This window comes from Lissotriton helveticus, chromosome 9 (genome assembly GCF_964261635.1).
Source record: "Lissotriton helveticus chromosome 9, aLisHel1.1, whole genome shotgun sequence".
NCBI classification, from domain to species: Eukaryota; Metazoa; Chordata; class Amphibia; order Caudata; family Salamandridae; genus Lissotriton; species Lissotriton helveticus.
Genome location: NC_136070.1, coordinates 137,155,189 through 137,173,804, shown reverse-complemented (window position 1 = coordinate 137,173,804; position 18,616 = coordinate 137,155,189). Strand labels below are relative to the sequence as shown.

The following is an 18,616-nucleotide window of genomic DNA, read 5'->3' as shown; positions in this document are numbered from 1 at the left end:
GCTGTAGGCCTCAGAATACGGGGTGCAGCAAGTCCAGTTCCCGGCGGCCAAATCAATTTCTGGAAAAAGCTTCCAATATCAGCAGGGCATCAACAAGAAATACCCGTCGTCCAAATCAGGATATGTGGCAGGATAAATGAGGGTGGCGGAAGGGGTCTCGGGAACCCTCTGCTCATGCGTCCATCTTGGATCCGCGCGTAGCTCCTCCTCCCTGATCCCACGTTTTCTGCAAAATAATAGTCGGTGTCTTTGAGCAGTGTTTCTCTAATGTGGGGTATTTTAAGTGCCCAAGGATTGATAGAGAGGGTAGTGCGGCTCCTAGTCTGTAGGCACCGGGACTTCCTAAAAACATGAATGTCCAGAGCATGTGTGAGCATGTGATCAATACGAGATTGACTATTGTGAGCCCCAGATTAAAACGTGAATTGGTTAGTGGTCGGGTTGAGCCATCTCCAGATATCCACCAAGCCCATGGCGGACAAAAAACGCATTCAGTTGGGATCCCCGGATGGGGTCTCTGAAAAAGGTTCAGACTTTAAGGGTAACATTATTCTAGGGTTTTTAGGGATGGTATTCACTTCCTTCATTGGTTGTCAGTTAGAAAGTGTGTAATCTAGAAAGCCCTTTGCATGGTCTTTCTTGCTCTTCATCACCAAGGACCCAAGCATTTTAGAGCATCCTTCAGGTAGTGTACTCCTAATAGACTACTCAGATCCTCCTTTAGCAGGAAGTTAATTGTTCCAAGGTTTCGTAAAATCAAATGGGGGGTCGTTCTTGTTCTGTTGCGGCAGCTAAATTGTGGAATACTCTGTCTGCTCACATCGCTGCATTGGAGCCCTGCACTCTGTCCCGCAAGCCTCTTAAAACCTGGCTTTTCTCTCCCCCATGAAAATGACTCTTGGTTTTCCATTCAGTGTTTTTCTGTCTGGATTAGCGCTTTGGCACCCTTTGGGTTTAATGCACTTTATAAATTCATTTCATTTAGTTTAGTTATTTGCCAAACATTCTCTTCAATCAAAGTTTAAACGTATTACCTTGTGTAACCTACATACTCATAAATGATACTATCTGTGGCATGAAGCGGGGGAATGACCTGCCTCGAACCACATCTAATTACAACATTTAGACAACATCTTGAATAATAGTACGATACCCAGGTTAATTAGCCATATTGCAGCTTAGTATATTGTGTACACAACAGAAAAAATAATGAGAATATATCGCATAAGTGCTATACAAATCACCTTTAACAAAACATAGCAGCATCTAGCAATGTAGAGTGAGAGCAATGGAGATGCATTTTTTGCACTTCCTTATGGAACGTTCCCTGCAGTGGCGGCTCGTAAAGGGAGTGCTGTGGTGGTTGGGCGGGGGAGGGGCACAATCGGGGGGGTAGTGTAGTCGGACGTACGACGTCGAGGAGTAAAGTAAGTAAATAAATCTATATACCTTGCGCTCGCTGCATTGGCGAGTTGGCAATGCAGCAAGCGCAAGGTAAATAGTTTTATCTATTTATTTACTTACTTTACTCCTGGTTGTTGTATGTCTAACTCCACTACCCCCCACCCAGCACCTCCCCTGCCCCACCGACCTGCAGCACTCCATCTGCGAGCCGCCACTGGTTACCTGTATGCTAAAGATTTGCTATGGCTCAATCAAAGACACAAACAACTATACTTTACCTGCAGTCTCAGAGAATTCAGTAAGTTATTCTTCCTCTTTTCGCTTTGCTGTGTCATCTCATTCAATCGAATTTGAGTGTTTTTTACCCTCTCTTCAATCCTGCAAAGGTAACCAGAAAGTAAACTTACAGCTTATTGAACTTTCTTTGCACCATCCGTTTACAAAGACCCCATTACGTTTGCAGCCTTTCCCATTTGCAGAGGCTAAATTGCACACAGTAAAAACAAGACGTAATTAGTGGAAGAACATCAAAAAAAGTAAACGTAAGATCAGTAAAGATTCTCACTACAGTTTAGATAATTTAATATTATTTCCCCTGAGGGTATGCCCTATGTTTTTTTGGGTGGTTTACTGTATACTAGATGTGTGGTTTTCACACATTATGGGGCAGATGTATCAAGCTGTTTTTATGTCGCAAACTCTGCGAATCGCATTTTCGCAGCGTTTGCGACAAAATGAAGTGTAACTGGCATGTATGAAACAAATCGCATCACATTTTAAGAAATCGCAATATCTGCGATTTCTTAGTGTGCGAGAAGTGTTTTTCTTAGAATTTTGTTGCGATTCCTTATTTTGCATGTTCTTAGTTTTGCGAACTTCGCAAACAAGAATTAGCAACTTAAGAAATCGCAACAGTATGTATGTAAAAATCGCAAATTGCGAATTTAAAAAAAATTGCAAAATTAGAATTTGCAATTAACACCAAATAGAAGCAGGTGGTAAAAGAAAAAAAAAGTATGAAAAGGCACTCAGAATGCATTATTTTAAATTCCAAAATGGCGGGACTGTACCTGATTGCCAGGAGGCTGCGCATTCAGGTTCTTGCCCAGGAAGACAAAGACAGGAGAGAATCTTCAGAATACGCATTACGCTGTTCCAGCAGACTCAGGAGGAGATATATGACAAATACAGACTTCATCCACACACCATTTTGGACCTGATTAATGAATTGGAACCTTTTTTGGAACATCCTACAGGCAGGACACAATCAATCCCAACACCTGTGCAGGTATTGTGCTCACTGCACCTTTTGGCTTCAGGGTCTTTTCAAAGTATCATTGCAGAGGTTGGTTGAGTGTCACAATGTGCCCTATCACGCTTCTTTCATGTGTTCCTGGATGCAATTCTGAGGAGACTCCAACATCATATATATTTCTCAAATACACAACAAGCCTTACAGGAAACAAAGTTGGATTTCTATCAAATCGCACGCTTTCCACATGTGATTGGATGCATTGACGGAACCCATATTGCTATCACTCCACCTGCAGCCACAGAATATGTATTTCGTAATAGAAAAAGCTACCACTCCCCTGGGACGATTTTTAACAATTGTGGACAACGCCGAAGGGGGTGGGAGTGGGTACTGGATATATGTGCAGTTAATTGCATGATTGTCATGTTGAGTTATGATAAAATGAAAATAAAAGTATAAAAAAATAAATAAATAAAAAAGTTACCACTCTCTCAACATCCAGATCATATGCAATGCCAAAAACATTATCAGTGACATTGTGGCAAAGTATCCAGGAAGCACACATGACTCCTTTATCTTCAGACATAGCGCAATTCATAGACGTCTGAGTTGTGGTCACTCTGGAGACGGATACCTGCTAGGTGAGTAACACTCCTGCAAACATCCATCCATCCATCCATCTATCCATCATTTGCAGATGGAACATACAGTTACTATTTTCTTTCTCACATGCAGGTGATAGTGCCTATGCAGTGCGTGATTTCATCCTAACACCATACTTGAATCCTGCAAATGCAAGAGAAAGACGGTACTACAGAGCGCACGGTCTACACGTGGGGTAACTGAATGTACATTTGGAATATTAAAAAGCCGTTTCAGATGCATACACAAAAGTGGAGGAGCTTTGCAATACAATCCTGAAACCTGTTGTAAAATTGTTACAACATGTGCAATGCTGCACAACATGGCCATGCGCAAAGGCACAGACATTTAAGTGAGTGAGTCTGACTCATCTGATGATGATGACATACCTCCACCTAGAATGGCTGTAGCAGGAGTTGGAGCAATGGCTGGCCGTCAAAGAAGGACAGAGATTACAAAAAATTATTTTTAGGTAAGAAAAGCCAAACTACAGACTCTTGTTTGCAATTGTTGTTTTAATCCACAACAGACAAACCATAGTGCATTGTGTAAAAATCATACATTTTAAATGAGGGAAATAGCCATACGTGGAACATAAAGACAGCTTCCACAATGCAGTTATGCTGATAAGTTGCTATTTCAAATGTTACTTCTTGGGCTGGCGGCTTGAAGCAGGTTGCTCCTGTGATTGCATGGCTTCTTGTTCAGGTCCTGTACTAGCACGCCTTCCACTTCTGCGTTGGGTCAATTGGGTTGTTGGAGTGGGGTTCCTACTGCTCCTACTGGAGGTGTCCTCATTATCAGCTGAGCCAAGGAGAGCACTTGCGCCAGAGTTTGATGTTTGCATGATTTCTAACACAGAGGTCATTTTGTCCAAACTTTTAGCCATTTCACGTGTGCAGTCGCTCATTTCACGCTGCATGTTAATGCTGCGCCTGGTGAAATTGCTAGTGACAGCACAAAGCCTGTTAATTGCCTTTGTGTAACTAAGCATCCTCACATGTGCTGTCTGTGCAGCCCTGTTGCGAGCACTTTCTGTTTGTGCAAGGGTCAGGCAGAGTTTTTCAATTGATGCAGCCATGCCTTCTTGATTTTCATTTGATTTCAAAAGCTGCCTATTGATTGACCGGAGGGCCTTGTGTTGCAGGCGCTGTACATGAAGCATATCCTGCTCAAGGCCAGCAAAAACAGTGCCTCCTTCAATTGGCCCACTGCTGCTCCTACATGTCTCCAACCGGAATGACCGTGGCCTCCTTGGTATTTGCGGTTGGTCTTGTGAGTCTTGAGGGAACACTGTGTCAGTCTCACTGGGTACTGTACCTCCATCTACAATATCATAATCTTCCATTGCTGGCAGAGGAGCAACATGTCTGCGCTTTCTGTGTATATTTTGATTGAGGGCAGTGGCATCAGTGCCTCCTTCTTCTGTATCAGTGGTAACATGTGGAGGTGAATTATCCAACTCACTTTCTGCCCTGGATTCCCTTGATTGTTCTGTGGATGTACAGTGTGATAAATGAGTTTGTGTTTCTGACAAATAAATTGTTTTCATTGATGACAATTACTTGTAGTACACTGTTTTTATATCCTTCATTATTAATTGCAACCAACTCATGTGTTTCTATGATGATAAGTGTGACAATCATTATTGCACTACAACTCCCATGATGCATTGCTTGCTACAGGTTTAACAATCTCACTAGACTACTACCTTTCTCAAACTGAGTATAAGCACAGGACACACACATATTCATTACACACATTCTATGGACTTCTTTGCATGCATCTTACCTTGTGTAGTTGCTGTAGGGTCAGAGCTATCAATGTTAGCCGCTCCACTCACACTCTCTGGAAGCAGGGTTGATTCAATTAATTCCTCACGGGTTGTCGGTTGGTCTGCAGATGAAGTACCACCACCTGTTTTATTCGCATCTTTAATCCTTTCTGCAAGCCTCTCTTTGGATCTTAGTCGCATGTCATACCATCTCTTCTTTATTTCATCTGTGGAGCGAGTGGTAACTCCCACAGAATTTACTTTTTCCTGGATCTCCAACCAGATTTCCTTTTCCTAGATTCAGGAACTTTTGGTGCCTTCTTGCCAAATAGAACCTCATGGTTACAAACCATTTCTTCAATGAGGATTTCTTGCTCCTTTATAGAGAATTTTTGCTTCCTTTTCCTCTTTTCAGCTGACATTTCCTTCTGTGCCTTTTGGGACTCCATTGCTCTCCAAACAGGTCTGCTCTGCCTCACAACAGTCTTCCAACTGCCACTGGGTGTGGCTCAGGCAAGCAGGTGCAAGCAATAAATGAAACTTCCTGGTTGTGATGTCATCAGGCTGTTCCTGCATTGCAGATTCCCGTTTTTGCGATTTCTAAATTTGCGAAATTCGCTAATTAAGGAATCGCAGAAAATTCGCAAATTATTCTGCGATTTTTCAGAAATCGCTACTTTATCGCAAAAATGTACATACATCCCATTTTGCGATTCCGAAATTGCGATTCGCAAAAATTCGCAATTAAGGACTCGCAAAACAGATTGTTGATACATCTGCCCCTATGTGTCTTCCAATAAGAAGATTATGCCTACTCCAGCCTTAGTTTACCATTCTCTAATGGATGCCTTTGTTCTTTATCCAAAAGCAGAATGACAGCTGCTGTTTCAAAGACATGAAATCTATGTGTTAATCACAGAAGTAAATTAATATTTAAGGCTTCAAATCTTGATTTGTTATATACCTACTCATATTTTCTACTTATCACTCTTTGAAATATTTCCAAACAATGTCACACTGTATATATGGAGCAGAAAACATGTCATTGGAAGTGTGCCCTCTCTGCGTTGAGTCAAAGAATATTAATCAACACTGAGGGGTATATTCTCAAGAACGTGTGATAAACATTGCAAAATTAGCTTAACGCGACTTTGCATATTGCAGTCTATCGTGATAAAATGACAGTTTTAACATCAGATTCCCAACACGGCGGCACCATGCGATAGTAGCAGGATAACGCGCCAAGTGACCGCATAAAAATCAACGCGACGCCGAAAAAATGCGAAACACGAACATGAAAAAATTTGCGATGCCCCCAATCGCGATACAAAAACAAGAGACAACCAGCGATAGGCCTGCAATTCCCACGCGTCATATGGGAAATGTACTATAAAAGCAAAATAAAAACACACCAAAACCAAATCAAACTGCATAGCACCATGGATGCACCTGGACCGAGTGCTGAGGACAACCCAAACCCCACAAGCCTCAAGGAAGACCAGCCAGGCACTCTGTGTTCAGGGAAGGGCAAGGAGAAGAGGAAGAGGAAGATGGGGTTCAGTCCACAGGAAGACCGGATCATCGTCACGGAGGTGATAGAGCACTACCAATAACTGTTCGTCACCTCCTCTCGATCATTGGCAACACAAACGGAAATATGGCCGTCCATCGTCCACAAAGTGAATGCAGTCGGAGCGATGGGGAGATCAATGGAGGAGGTCAAGGGGTGCTGGCATGATGTGCAAAGCCAAACCAAACAGAAACTCACTGCCAACAGGAAGGCAGCAAGGGCGACAGGAGGTGGGAGTACTGTGTGTTGGACTTGGCCCTTTTGGCAGGTTCACCCCGAAACGTTTTGCATTTGCCTAGCCTGTTTCTGTAACCTGGTGTTGGTGATTTTAGGCCTCTGCGCACTTTTTTCACTGTGGTACAGTGTAAAGTGCGTGCACTCTCTGTGTATGTGTGGTGAGAGTGGCCTGCCCTCCCATAGGAATGCATGGGGAATATGTGTGACCATGGTAGTTCCTGATGTGTGGGGAGTGCAGGGTCGAGTTTGGTATGTGCGAACTCATGAGATTAACTGCTGCGCGATGATGTGCGCGGATTTATTGTGTCTAGTGTGGAAGTGCCACTTCTAGAAGTTGGCATGTCTGTTCAGTGAATGTGAATTGACTATCTGACTTGTGATTGGCTGGAGCTGACTGGTGTGCCTGGCTCCAGGAGTCAGGATGGGTCTGCCCCGGTGGTGAATGGAGAGATCTGTATGTTGCTGGGAGGAAGGAGTGCACCTGGGACCTGAATAGGGCTGGGCCTTCCCTCCACAATGCTGGCTCCACCCCCTGTGGTGTGTCTGATGTCCCTGCCCCATCCTGTGAATAGGCAGAGGGGCTGAGCAAAACAAACTGCTCAAGAACCAGTTGCGTTTGGTTCACCCCTTGCCTGCACCTTTTGGAAACAAAGGGAATGGTGTAGAAAAGAGGGGCTATGACCCCATGAAAGTGTTCTTGTCCTGATACTTGAATCTACCAGGGGCGTGCTGCTGCTGGGGCCCAGGGGAAGGCTTGCCTCCCTGGGCCCTGCCCAGCCCCTGGATGCCCTGGATGCTGGAGGACTTTCCCTTGCTGCGAGCTGCAGTGCTCCATCTCTTGTGCCAAGGACTTCTTGGAGCGCTTTTGCCCCAGTTGCTCTGTTGAGCTGGGGTTTCTTTCTCCCCTAGCGCCTGGGAAGCGCTTTGTTTTTGCCTGCCCCGTGGTTGGGGGAGCCTGCCCCTCATTGCTGCAGGTGTCCGTCCAGCGCGGTTGCCCACCCCGCTTATTGCGATGTTTCGTTGGCAGGAGCCTACCCTGCATTGTGCCCGCCTTGGATTGTTAAATTCCGGGTGCTCACCACTCGATAACTTTTACACACCATTGACTTTGCATTGGTGCATGCGTGTGCTTTTAGCGCTGCACCCGAATCCCGCGGGCTACTCCCGTCCTAACTGCTGTTAGTCCAGTGTAGTCCCAGAGATTCCCAAGGCCCTAGGCCTTACCACTGATCGATTAGTGATACTTATACCACTTTTTTGATATATGGTTTGAGTGGCCATCGGCCTCATCCATAAACGTGCAACTTTCATATGTTATATTGTGCTTTTGTTTAAACGCTTGTGCTTCTTTACTCATAAAGAGTATTGGGGATTATTCTGAGAATAAATACATATATTTTTATAATATAGAACTTGTGTGGTGTCCTTTCATTTGATATTAGGCTGCTTAGTCCATGCTACCACTAGGATAGCTTGTCTTTTTAAGGTTGACTTACAACCACTACCATAAGGGATTGTTTGGACTGATACAAGGTGCCCACAGAATTGTGGACATCATACATCAGGCCAACTTCTCACAGGGAGCCTACCCCTTGTTTTTGCCACTGAGAGCGCCGCGGCCCGACCTGGAAGCCAGACGGCCTTGCCTGACTCGGGGCGGGCCCAGGGCGTGTCATTTCGGCTTCACCCCGCAGCCGGGAGGGAAGCCGTGCAGAGCCCCGTGTGCAGCCAGAGTCCGCCCGGGAAGCCGAGGAGGAGAGTGCCAGAGTCCCCCGAGAGACGCCTGGTGAGTAAAGGAGGGCTGAGGGGGCTCTGCGAGTTTGACAGTGGAGCCAGTCCCAATCCGGCTCCTGTTCTGAGCGGGCCCGCCGTTGCGGGCCGCACCCACGTGCAGGGGGACTATGGATTTCTGAGACCCCCGGGAGGGGCCCGGAGATCGAGCGGCCCGTGTGCTCAGTGGGCCGCTCCAACGTGGCCAGGATTGTTTTAGGGGCCAGAGGGGCCCGTATCCTCTCCAACAGTTTGGGGGCAAGTCCCCTCATGTTTCTGAGCGCCATTCCGCCCCAACGAGGCCCCAGTTGATTTCAGAGTCTAGGTGGCTCCTTGTGGCAAATTAGTTATTTATAGAGCCTAGAGGGCTCCAAGGTGCGCAGTTGAATTCAGAGCCAGATGGCTCTGACGTTTTGGCGCAGTCTTTGTTCCTGAAGGCTAGTGAGAGTCCATGCCGCAGTTTTGATTCACAGCTGCCCAGCAAGTAGTGGGCAGCTGCACCATTTAGGTTTTTTCTTTCTAGGGACATGTTCTCTTGGACTCAGGAGTGAGTCGCACTCCTTCGCCCCTACTTTGGCCTCCCCGGCTCTGCAGCACTTAGTGCCAGCTGCAGCGTTTAGGCCCTGTTCTTGTTCTCAGCTGCCCAGCAAGTATTGGGCAGCTGTAACGTTTAGGTTTGCGCAGATGGCGCACCCCTGACTTGCACCGCATTGGCAGCGCGCCCTGACATTCTGGATGCAGAGCATTTGAGCCCCTTCTTGATGGCCAGTTGGCCAGGGGGACTGGTAGAGGTATAGGGTGCAAGTCCCTAATGTGATGGATATGTGCTTTAAATGTGGTGCTAGGAAATGTAATGCATCTAGTATGTTTTACGCACCCAGTGTTGATACCTCTAGAGATGGTTTGTGTTAGTGAGATTGTTCTTCACTGTGATTTACGCCCCTAAATGTGAGTTATACTTAGGAGGTAGGGTCTAATGTGTTTAGACTAGTGGGGAGATTGCCTACTGTATTTATACTGGTTAGGCCTAATGTGAGTTATGCGTAATGTGCAATGCCTTCATGCCTGTGATACCTCTCATTGTGTTTTCATACTTAGGAGGTTGTTTTGCCTAGTATAGTTTATACTAGTGAGGTTATGTGTCCTTGCGTGATCTATGCCTATGGTGATTAGTATTGCGTAGTGTGTACCTACCTTTTACCAGTGGTTACTGGTTGTGTTCTACCATTGTTAGTTTGTGCTACAATTATGTTCTAGAAGTGCTATTTCCACTAAGTGTTGATCCTGACAGTGGCCCATGTGGCCCTGTCCTGTGTAAGAAATCCCTTGTGAATATTGCCCGTGCCAGTTGACATTGTGTGATTACTATCTGATGTGTTTTAAAAATACAAAAGTTATTTTTATATAACCTTGTGTGGGGTTCCTTTCGTAGTGTGCCTGGGATGTTGTTGCTGTGTGCGTGCGCAAATGCTTTACACATTGCCTCCGGGATAAGCCTGTCTGCTTGTGCCAAGCTACCAAGGGGGTGAGCAGGGGTTATCTTTGGCGTGTAACTCCCTTGCCCTGACTAGAATAGTGGTTTCTGCCTGGCTTTGGCGCAAGCCTTAGCCAACCAGCAATCTCAGTTCTAACACTGTGCCACAGAAGGAGCTGGATGAGCTGGTGGAAATGGTGGCCACAGTTATCAGTGTGGAGACGGTGCAAAGAGTCGGAGCCCAAACACAGCTTGACATGACCCGACCCAACAGCAACAGGGTGAGTAACGACCAGGGACGGGGGGGGGGCGGAGGGAGATGGGCACAATGGCACACATGCACAATCAAGTGTAACACACTGCACACCCACAATGATTGTGGTACATGTCCCTGATACCGTTGGCACACTGCAGCACACATAGAAACACCAAGTAGGCCCCCGTCCACTATGTGCACAAAGAGGCCCCACTCCTGATCACCAATCCCACAGCTTACCCATGCACATGTGTTAAATCCAGCAAAACCGTGCCTCTGTGAGCCATGCTGACAATGCAAGTGACACTGCATAACCAATAGCATGGCTGCGGGCAAAATTCAGGACATGGTGCACAACACGACACTGTGGTGGCCCAGTGTGGACCACATCCTCAAAGTAACAGGTCACACTCTGACACATCCACATACACATACAACCCCTGATGTCAACAACACATATGCAGACAAACAATGCACAAGAGTACAAAATCCGTCCAAGAGAAGAAATGTCCCAAGTTGTCTACACCTCAGCACCCGAAAACCACACAAGTCAAAGGCACACCGCCTTAAAGAGATAAGGGTCCGCTAAATCAGAGCTGCTGGGGTGACTCTCCCACAATGCAGCACACACACATAGCAATCACAGCACATCAACATTGTCGACAATGTGGTACAAAGTGCAACACTCACACCATAGGACAGGGAACAGCATTGGTACCGCTTGTGTGTAGTAACTGGTCAATCACACCTGGCATCGCATGAAACTGTGAGATGATAATGTAAAAGTACAACCGCATATCCGTCATGTAGTCAAAATGTCCACTGTCTCCAATCAAATAGACAGCTTCTCCAAAACAGTCACAAAGTACATTGGCATGCTGTCTGTCTGGGAACATATACAATGCATCAACATACATGAGACACACTGTTTACTTGCAGCTCCCATTTACCTTGCAGAGGAACAATCAACACCAACTGCAGAGCAGACCAGACATATCTTAAGTGATGATGAAGAGGACACCCTGGTCATCTGCACCAACACCCTCCAACGTTTCGTAGACAGCCTCCGCACCTAACCTCCAGGAGTAGGGCAGCCCAGATGCATCAAGGTGAAACCACCCCCTGCATAGATCACACAGCAGGAAGCTCACAGGACCCCCCCGACCAACATATGGCATTCGCCGTATCTTAGAGTGCCAGGAAAAGATGGCTGATCAGCTGAGTGTGGGGTTCAAACTCATGGCAGCCAAACTAGATGCCATACGTGGGTGTCTAAGTCCCATCAGGGACCACTTACAGTCCTTAACGGACACCCACTGTCCGCTCGATACTCTCCAACAATCCTTAGCTGACCTCACTGCAGCCATTACTCGGACTCAAGAACTGTCTAGTCGGTCAGGCTCCAGCAATGCCAGCACAGAGTTGGCACAGATGTGGAGGACAATGGAGACCATGGAGCCGATGCAAGCTGGAAGTATGGTTGCCACGGCTGAACACCAGCGAGATGTAGCTGGTATCTTCCATGCCCTGCAGATCCTCATCTTGCCATTCCTGCCACAGTGCCTGCCGCAGATAACTACTGCAGGAACTTCGACACACACATGTATGTATGTATGTATAGGCGTTCTTATATAGCGCTGTAACTGTCACCCGACGGGCATCCTGGCGCTTAGACTGTTATGACGCAGAGCATGATGTTACCAGCTTCCATCTATTTACATTGTTCTGGGGAACAGGTGGGTCTTTAATGCTTTTTTAAAGGAGGAACATTCTTCCAGGCCCCTCAGGCCTAACGGTAGAGAGTTCCACAGCCGCGCTGCGGTAATCCTAAAGGACCGACCGCCCATCCGGGACCTCAGAAACTTGGGTACTACCACCAAGTAAGCTGAGGCCGACCGGAGTGGTCTTGAAGGGATGTACCATGAAAAGAGATCCTGCAGAGGGGACGGGCCTTGACTGTGTAAGGCTCTAAAGACCAAACACAAAGCCTTAAAATTCACCCGTTGAGAGATTGGCAACCAATGGAGGTCCCTAAGTGCCTTGGCCGAGGAGTCCAAGCGGCGTCGCGAAAGTGCCAGTTTGGCAGCGAAATTCTGTACTCGTTGGAGTTTTCCTAGCAAAGTAGCTGGAGCCCCCAGCAGCAGTGCGTTGCAATAGTCGAGACGACTTAAAATTATGCTCCGCACTACCTCTGGTCTTGCCTGTGCCGGGAGCAGGGGTAAGATCTTTCGCAAGGATCCAAGTAGAGCCATACATGTGGCCACCGTTTTATTTACTGATGTGTCCAGCTGAAGGTCGGAACTAAACATCTCTGCCCTCTTATGTGTCATTGGCCAACAGTGATGCAGCCCTACCACCTTCACCCCCTGATGTGTCAGAAGGGCACACAGTGATGCAGCCATAACACCACCATACACACCTGACACACCGGACACAGAAGACGTATCAGAGGAGTAAGATGTGGATGGAAATGAATGTGTGAGGACGGAGGTAGTAGCATCCATACCCGCCATATGGCCTGTCCCTGCCTGATTCAGCCCTCTGCATCATGCCCTGGAACGATACCTCCCACTGCCCCCGAAAGACTCTGCAATATCCACCTGGACCCTGACATGGACTGCCACATCTGCTGTGGCAACGGACACAGCCAAACTTGCCTTGCTGGACGAGTCATGTGATGTTTGGCGTATGCTCACTGCCCCGTGTCAGGGGACATGACTCACAGCCCATGGGATCTGCATAGTGAGGTACCACCGGACTGCGCAGACTGTCTGTTCTGCTGACAGTGAGCAGGTGAAAGGGTCCGACAAGGTCACATCTCGTACCACATTGCTATGTGTGTACTCTCCCTTCAACAGTATGTCAGATTTCAGGACGTTGCCAAACGACGCTGGGCAGCTCCGCCCATAGGACTACATCTACTTGCACAGATGTGTAACAACACGCTTAGATGCACGCACATGCATTCTGAGTCCGGGCGAATGCAGACATGTCCACTGTTGTGGTGGGATATGTGATCATTCCTCAAAGATGCAACAAGGTGTTGGGACCTGTGCTCTGGGTGTCAATCAGTTGTGGCTGCAGGAACGTAGTTACTCGTCCATGATTGCGAGCGCAGCTGCATGGGCAAGCAGTTCCAGAAGCACGTCGCTCTCGAGTTCAACGAACACGAGGGAGAGCCAATTCATTAACTGGTCCGGACAGATGTGCTCCGTCCACGCAGTTTCACCAATCCAAAACGCAGCCCAATAGGGGAGCGCCTCGATGTGGTCACTGCACACAATGAATTGTGCAATCTCCCATCCACTACTGCCAGCAGAGACACCACATATCAAGGCATCCGATGCCCGGGTATCCCGGTTGCACTCCTGTTCGTGCGCCAACAGGGGGTGCACAAACAAGTCATAATCCAGTCCAGCTACCGTTGTGTTGGATAGGCAGATCTCCATGGGCTACTCGAATGTGCATGTTCAACAGTGGAACCAGGGCTGGACGCATGTGACGTACGCAAGACGGAAACTCAGACGGTAACTGATTCGCAAAACTGCCAGTGGCAATGATCCCAACAGATGCAGCATTTGTGCATGATACAGTTCCACGTGATAGGGGTTGTGCATGTGCCCGGGATTGGCTGCCATTGCGTTTGTTAGCACCGGCACTCCTCAGACCGGTGGCAGTTCTGTGGACGCTATGTCTCAGCTCGGAGCAATGAGTCGTATGTGTGTGCAACGTTTGGATGTATGTGCTCTTTTTTGCTAATGTGTCAAGGGAATCCAATGCAGGTATACCTCGAGAAGGGACAAGTGTGTGTGGGGTGTGGACACGTTGATCTTTCATTCTCGCAGTTCGTGGTGTGGATGTAGTCAGAGGCTGGTATGGTATCTCACTCAGGGGGATACCGGCTGTGTTGCAGACCAAGGTCGGAGGTTCAGCTGTCCTTCCGCCTTATGTTGAGACAAAGGAGCTTTCATACCTAATTTTATTCTGACTTCTGCTTGCATTTCTGAAATGTGATGTGGCCTTTGCACTGAAATTGATGCCAGGCCTTAGAGTTAGGGTGCACCAATTGCGAAACACACGCAACAGTTGGCATGTATGAGCCAAGGGCCCGATTGGCCTTGCGCTCCTTGTTCAGTCCCTCTCTTTCTTTCTCTCTTTCTTTCTTTCTTTCTTTCTTTCTCTCTCTCTATCTCTCTCCCTCTCTCACTCTCTCTCTCTCTCTCTCTCTCTCTCTATCTCTCTCTCTCTTTTTGTCCTTTGATGAGTGCCTGACACACCTTCTTATCTTAGATATTGTCTAGCAGGCTGTCACTTACAGATTGTCCAGGAATGACCCACCATGTCTCTTCCATATAGTTGTTTGTAGGCAAATTTGACATCCACCCTCGACTCAGAAGACGCCAGAGGCAACAACGGACAGAGCGGGGCCTCTTTTCCCTGAGTAAGGTTCCAGGAGAGGTGAGGTCCAGTCCCCGATCAAGACGGATGCCCTCTGCATCCCTTGAAGTGGAGGATCGGTAAAAGGGACGATCAACCACTGCACTGCACTGCCATACTGCCAGACTGCCCTACCTGGCATTGCGAGGAAGCGGGAGCCCAGAGACGCAACCTTAGCCATCCTAGCCGTGAGGGGAACGGCGCAGCATGTTTGCGTCCGTGTGGGGGCAGTCAAGGACTACAAGCCCCAGAAGTCCCGGGGAGGCGCAGAGGAAGTGACGCCGCTAGAGGGCGTCTGAGGCCCTCATAACCGGCCCGGCCCGTCCCCGTCAGCGACAGGAAGAGGCAGGGCGGGGCCCTCCCCTTTGATTCTGGATTCTGGACTTAAGGTACTGCTTCGTTGATCTTTGCCCCCGCCCTGTGTCCCGCATTAGCCCATACCCGGGATCCCAAGCAAGGATAAGGGATCACTTGTGACATTGGTTCGAGGGGTCACTAATATTGCTATAATACCCATTCTTTGTCAATGGGAGGGAGCGAGGGTGTGTAGGTTTCTTTATGGGTCATGCTGCGGACTTGAACATTGTGTATTGTGTACTGTGTAACTTAGAGGCTAATCTAACCCCTGTGTTCCCTCCGCTGTGCTATTTAGGATCATGAGTAAGGCAAACCGCAAGGGGGGTAATGGGGCAGGGGTTGTTGGCACGTTGGATGCTTTCCTTATCAGGGCTAGAGCGTGCTTATGCACAAAATCCAACTAACAGAGCGCAAGCTTTCGTTAGAGCCAAGGCTTCCACCAGCATCGCTGATATCAGTACCAACAAGTGAGGCTAATCCAATGGCAGCCTTGAGCCTCAGTGCATCCAATCATACTCGTCCTACATCTGAGCCCGGTACCCCAGGGGCATCAAATCTAGTTGCCCCACCTTTCTTGATCACGGCCCCCACTCCGCCACAAACACGCTCCGGGCAATCTAAATCCAAACCTACACACGACACCACTAGGAGAGTACAGCCCAGAAAAAGAAAGGCGTGTAGTGCCCCTAAAACAAGCACTCAGACCTCTAAACAACACAAGAGTAGGAACTATGAACACAATTCAAGAAGCCCCGTGGTGACACCTACAACCTCAGAGGGGCAAGGGGATGTAATAAATAATCCTAATGCATCCGTGGGTACACAGGGCTCAAACTGCTCACAACTACCTTTGGACATCCTACAAATGCTTGAAGGAACACTTGCATCACTGATCAATCCCGTCATGGTGAACTTTGACGCTATTTCCATGAGATTGAACCTAATAGAGAAACATTTAGATGAAATCATCCCAGCTAGGCAAGTTACCAGACAGGAAGATAGCAATACCTCTAGGTTAAAGGCTAGTATCCCACCATCCCAAACTAGCTTGCAGGGCAAAAGGTCAGTGGAACCCCCCATAGTCCTAGTTCCAGCCCCAGAATACGTAAATCAATCGCATTATAACACCTTGGGGGCAAGTAGGGGGAAAATGGGACCACAGGGACCCAGAGGTAAATTTAGGAGTGTTGGGGAGGAGATGCTTGATAGAACCTCCTTCCACCTTCCACCAGAGGCTACACCACACACAATCTTTCTGGCAAATGCCCCGAAATGTACCCATCAGGACGAAGAGCATTGGTCTAGCCTAAAGAATAAATACATTATCTGAATAAGATAACAGGGCTAGGCAATCACCTTTTCGAACAATTTATGATGGTAAGGAGAGTCCCATGGGTACGGCAATCTGTAAAGAGCTTAGAAGGAGATTGTATTGTCCTTAGCTTCAGATCATCAGCCTTGGTTAGGGACATATTGGATCGGGGTGCCCAACTAAGATGTATTCAGGATGGTATTAAAATTCTTCCGCTGAGCTTCTTCTATAGTCCTGTTTTGCTCAAAAGATCGTTCAGGGAAAGACAAATGGGGGAAATGTCCAATGGCAACTCCAGGGCAATTGTGCTGTCCAACCAATATGAGGGACTGAGCAACCTGGACACCAATGATTGACTGCGTAACCCCATAGCCTGTAAGATCCCGGGGACAACCATCCCTCAAGTTAGGGAAGGCGTCGACAACATCAGGAAGATTGAACTTGCCCTTAAAACCCCGGGTCCATTGGTGTATCATAATGATGCAAAAGTCAATGGGATGGGTACCACGAAATTAAGTAGCCCCTGCACTTCCCAGAGTGCAGCTGTCACCAACCTAGACGCAGGCCAGTCAACAAGCGTTAATGTACCGCAAGTTAGACAGCCCCAAACTGAAGGTTCTGCTAACATTCTTCCCTTAGTCCAATCTATGGTATCGTGGAATATCTCTGGGCTTAAAAACAAGTTAACATCACAAGACTGGTTAATGTTTATAGATAATCATAACGTTATATTATTTCAGGAGACCTGGCAGATAGAACCCCAGTTTAGACAGGGATTCTTGAACTTTTATAGTCCAGCTACACCAAGTATGAGGGGAAGACCTATGGGGGGCCTGACAACCTGGGTTAGACAGGATGCTAGGTACATAGTCTCCCAGTTGCCATCAAATAGCAGTGACATCCTAATCATAAAAATACAAAGTCCCACATGCAGAGAATTATATATATTCAACATATATGCAAGGGGCAAACCCGGGGGGAAGCCCTCAGAGATAGTCACCTTGTTGGATTCCCTTCTCAGTCAACATAATGGTAAAGGGAATATGTTGATAGCAGGAGACTTTAATTGATGCGTCGAACCACTGGACCACAATGACATTGAATTAACAATGGAGGAAGATCACACATGGAGCATCCCGCAATTGACTATCCCTCCCATAAAAAGATGGACTCAAGCTGCATTACAGCTAAAAACCTTATGTTTAGAACAGGGGCTTAAGGCAGCCAATGGCAGAACTAAATCCGACAGTCAAGGCGAATCCACATTTAATAATGGGGCACGTACGAGTCGAATAGACTATATTCTTTTTAATCTAGAGTACTGGCCATTCGTCAAAGATATGGTAATTGAAAATCGGGGGAAAGTGACCACAACCCACTAATACTAACAGCGGAGATGCATGATGGAACGCCGTTTGATCCTAGACCTACCACAGTAGATCTATATCCCTCTAATGATACCAGGAGGGTAAAATGGGCGGAATGCCTCCTTAATGAGGATAACATGCCCATAATGGGAGCACTAGCGGCAAAGGCTACTACTGAGCTCCAGGAGTGCTCATTGAACCAAGATCTTATTATAAAAGTTGTTCCTATTCATTTAACCCTTTTTAATAAGTTACGAGAATTTTTTACCAGGAAGGTTAGTGCTCGTAAACGCAATCCACAATCTCTGGCTGAATCTTAGTATGGTAAAAGCTGCCGGGATGTATACAAATCTCTAGCCATGGCAATCAGAACCAAAGATAGACATCGAATCAAAGTCGCCAGGGAGACGTATAAGGAGACCCAACTGGAAACCAAGCATCTTTGGGATGAACAATTCTGGTCTGAGCTATATATTGCTAGTAGAACCAGGAACATGGTAGCATTTTGGTATTTGGTGAAATGGGGGAATGGTCGCCCCAAGGATCACCCACAAAATCATGTTCCCCCAGATGCATGTGTCTCGCATTTTAAAAATCAGTTTGCAGACCCCTCTTTTGACATGGGGTTGAGTCCTAATCCCCCCATACCAAATGTAGATTTTACACCACTACATTTTAGTATAAAGGATGTGGAACACGCTCTAAATCTAGTCCCAAAGGGCAGAGCACCCGGGATGGACAGTGTTCCTGCAGACCTTTTT

The 18,616-nt window shown here is 47.2% G+C and overlaps 1 protein-coding gene across 2 annotated transcripts in view; it reads right to left on the bottom strand.

Annotated features, from left to right (window-relative positions):
• SPTBN5 (spectrin beta, non-erythrocytic 5) overlaps nucleotides 1-18,616 on the bottom strand; it is a 2,054,098-nt gene that overhangs the window by 1,554,080 nt on the left and 481,402 nt on the right. For both annotated transcript variants that reach the window (XM_078659643.1, XM_078659644.1), the window contains exon 22: nucleotides 1,683-1,782. In XM_078659643.1, coding sequence (XP_078515769.1) covers nucleotides 1,683-1,782 — 100 coding nt within the window. The remainder of the gene's footprint in view (nucleotides 1-1,682; nucleotides 1,783-18,616) is intronic.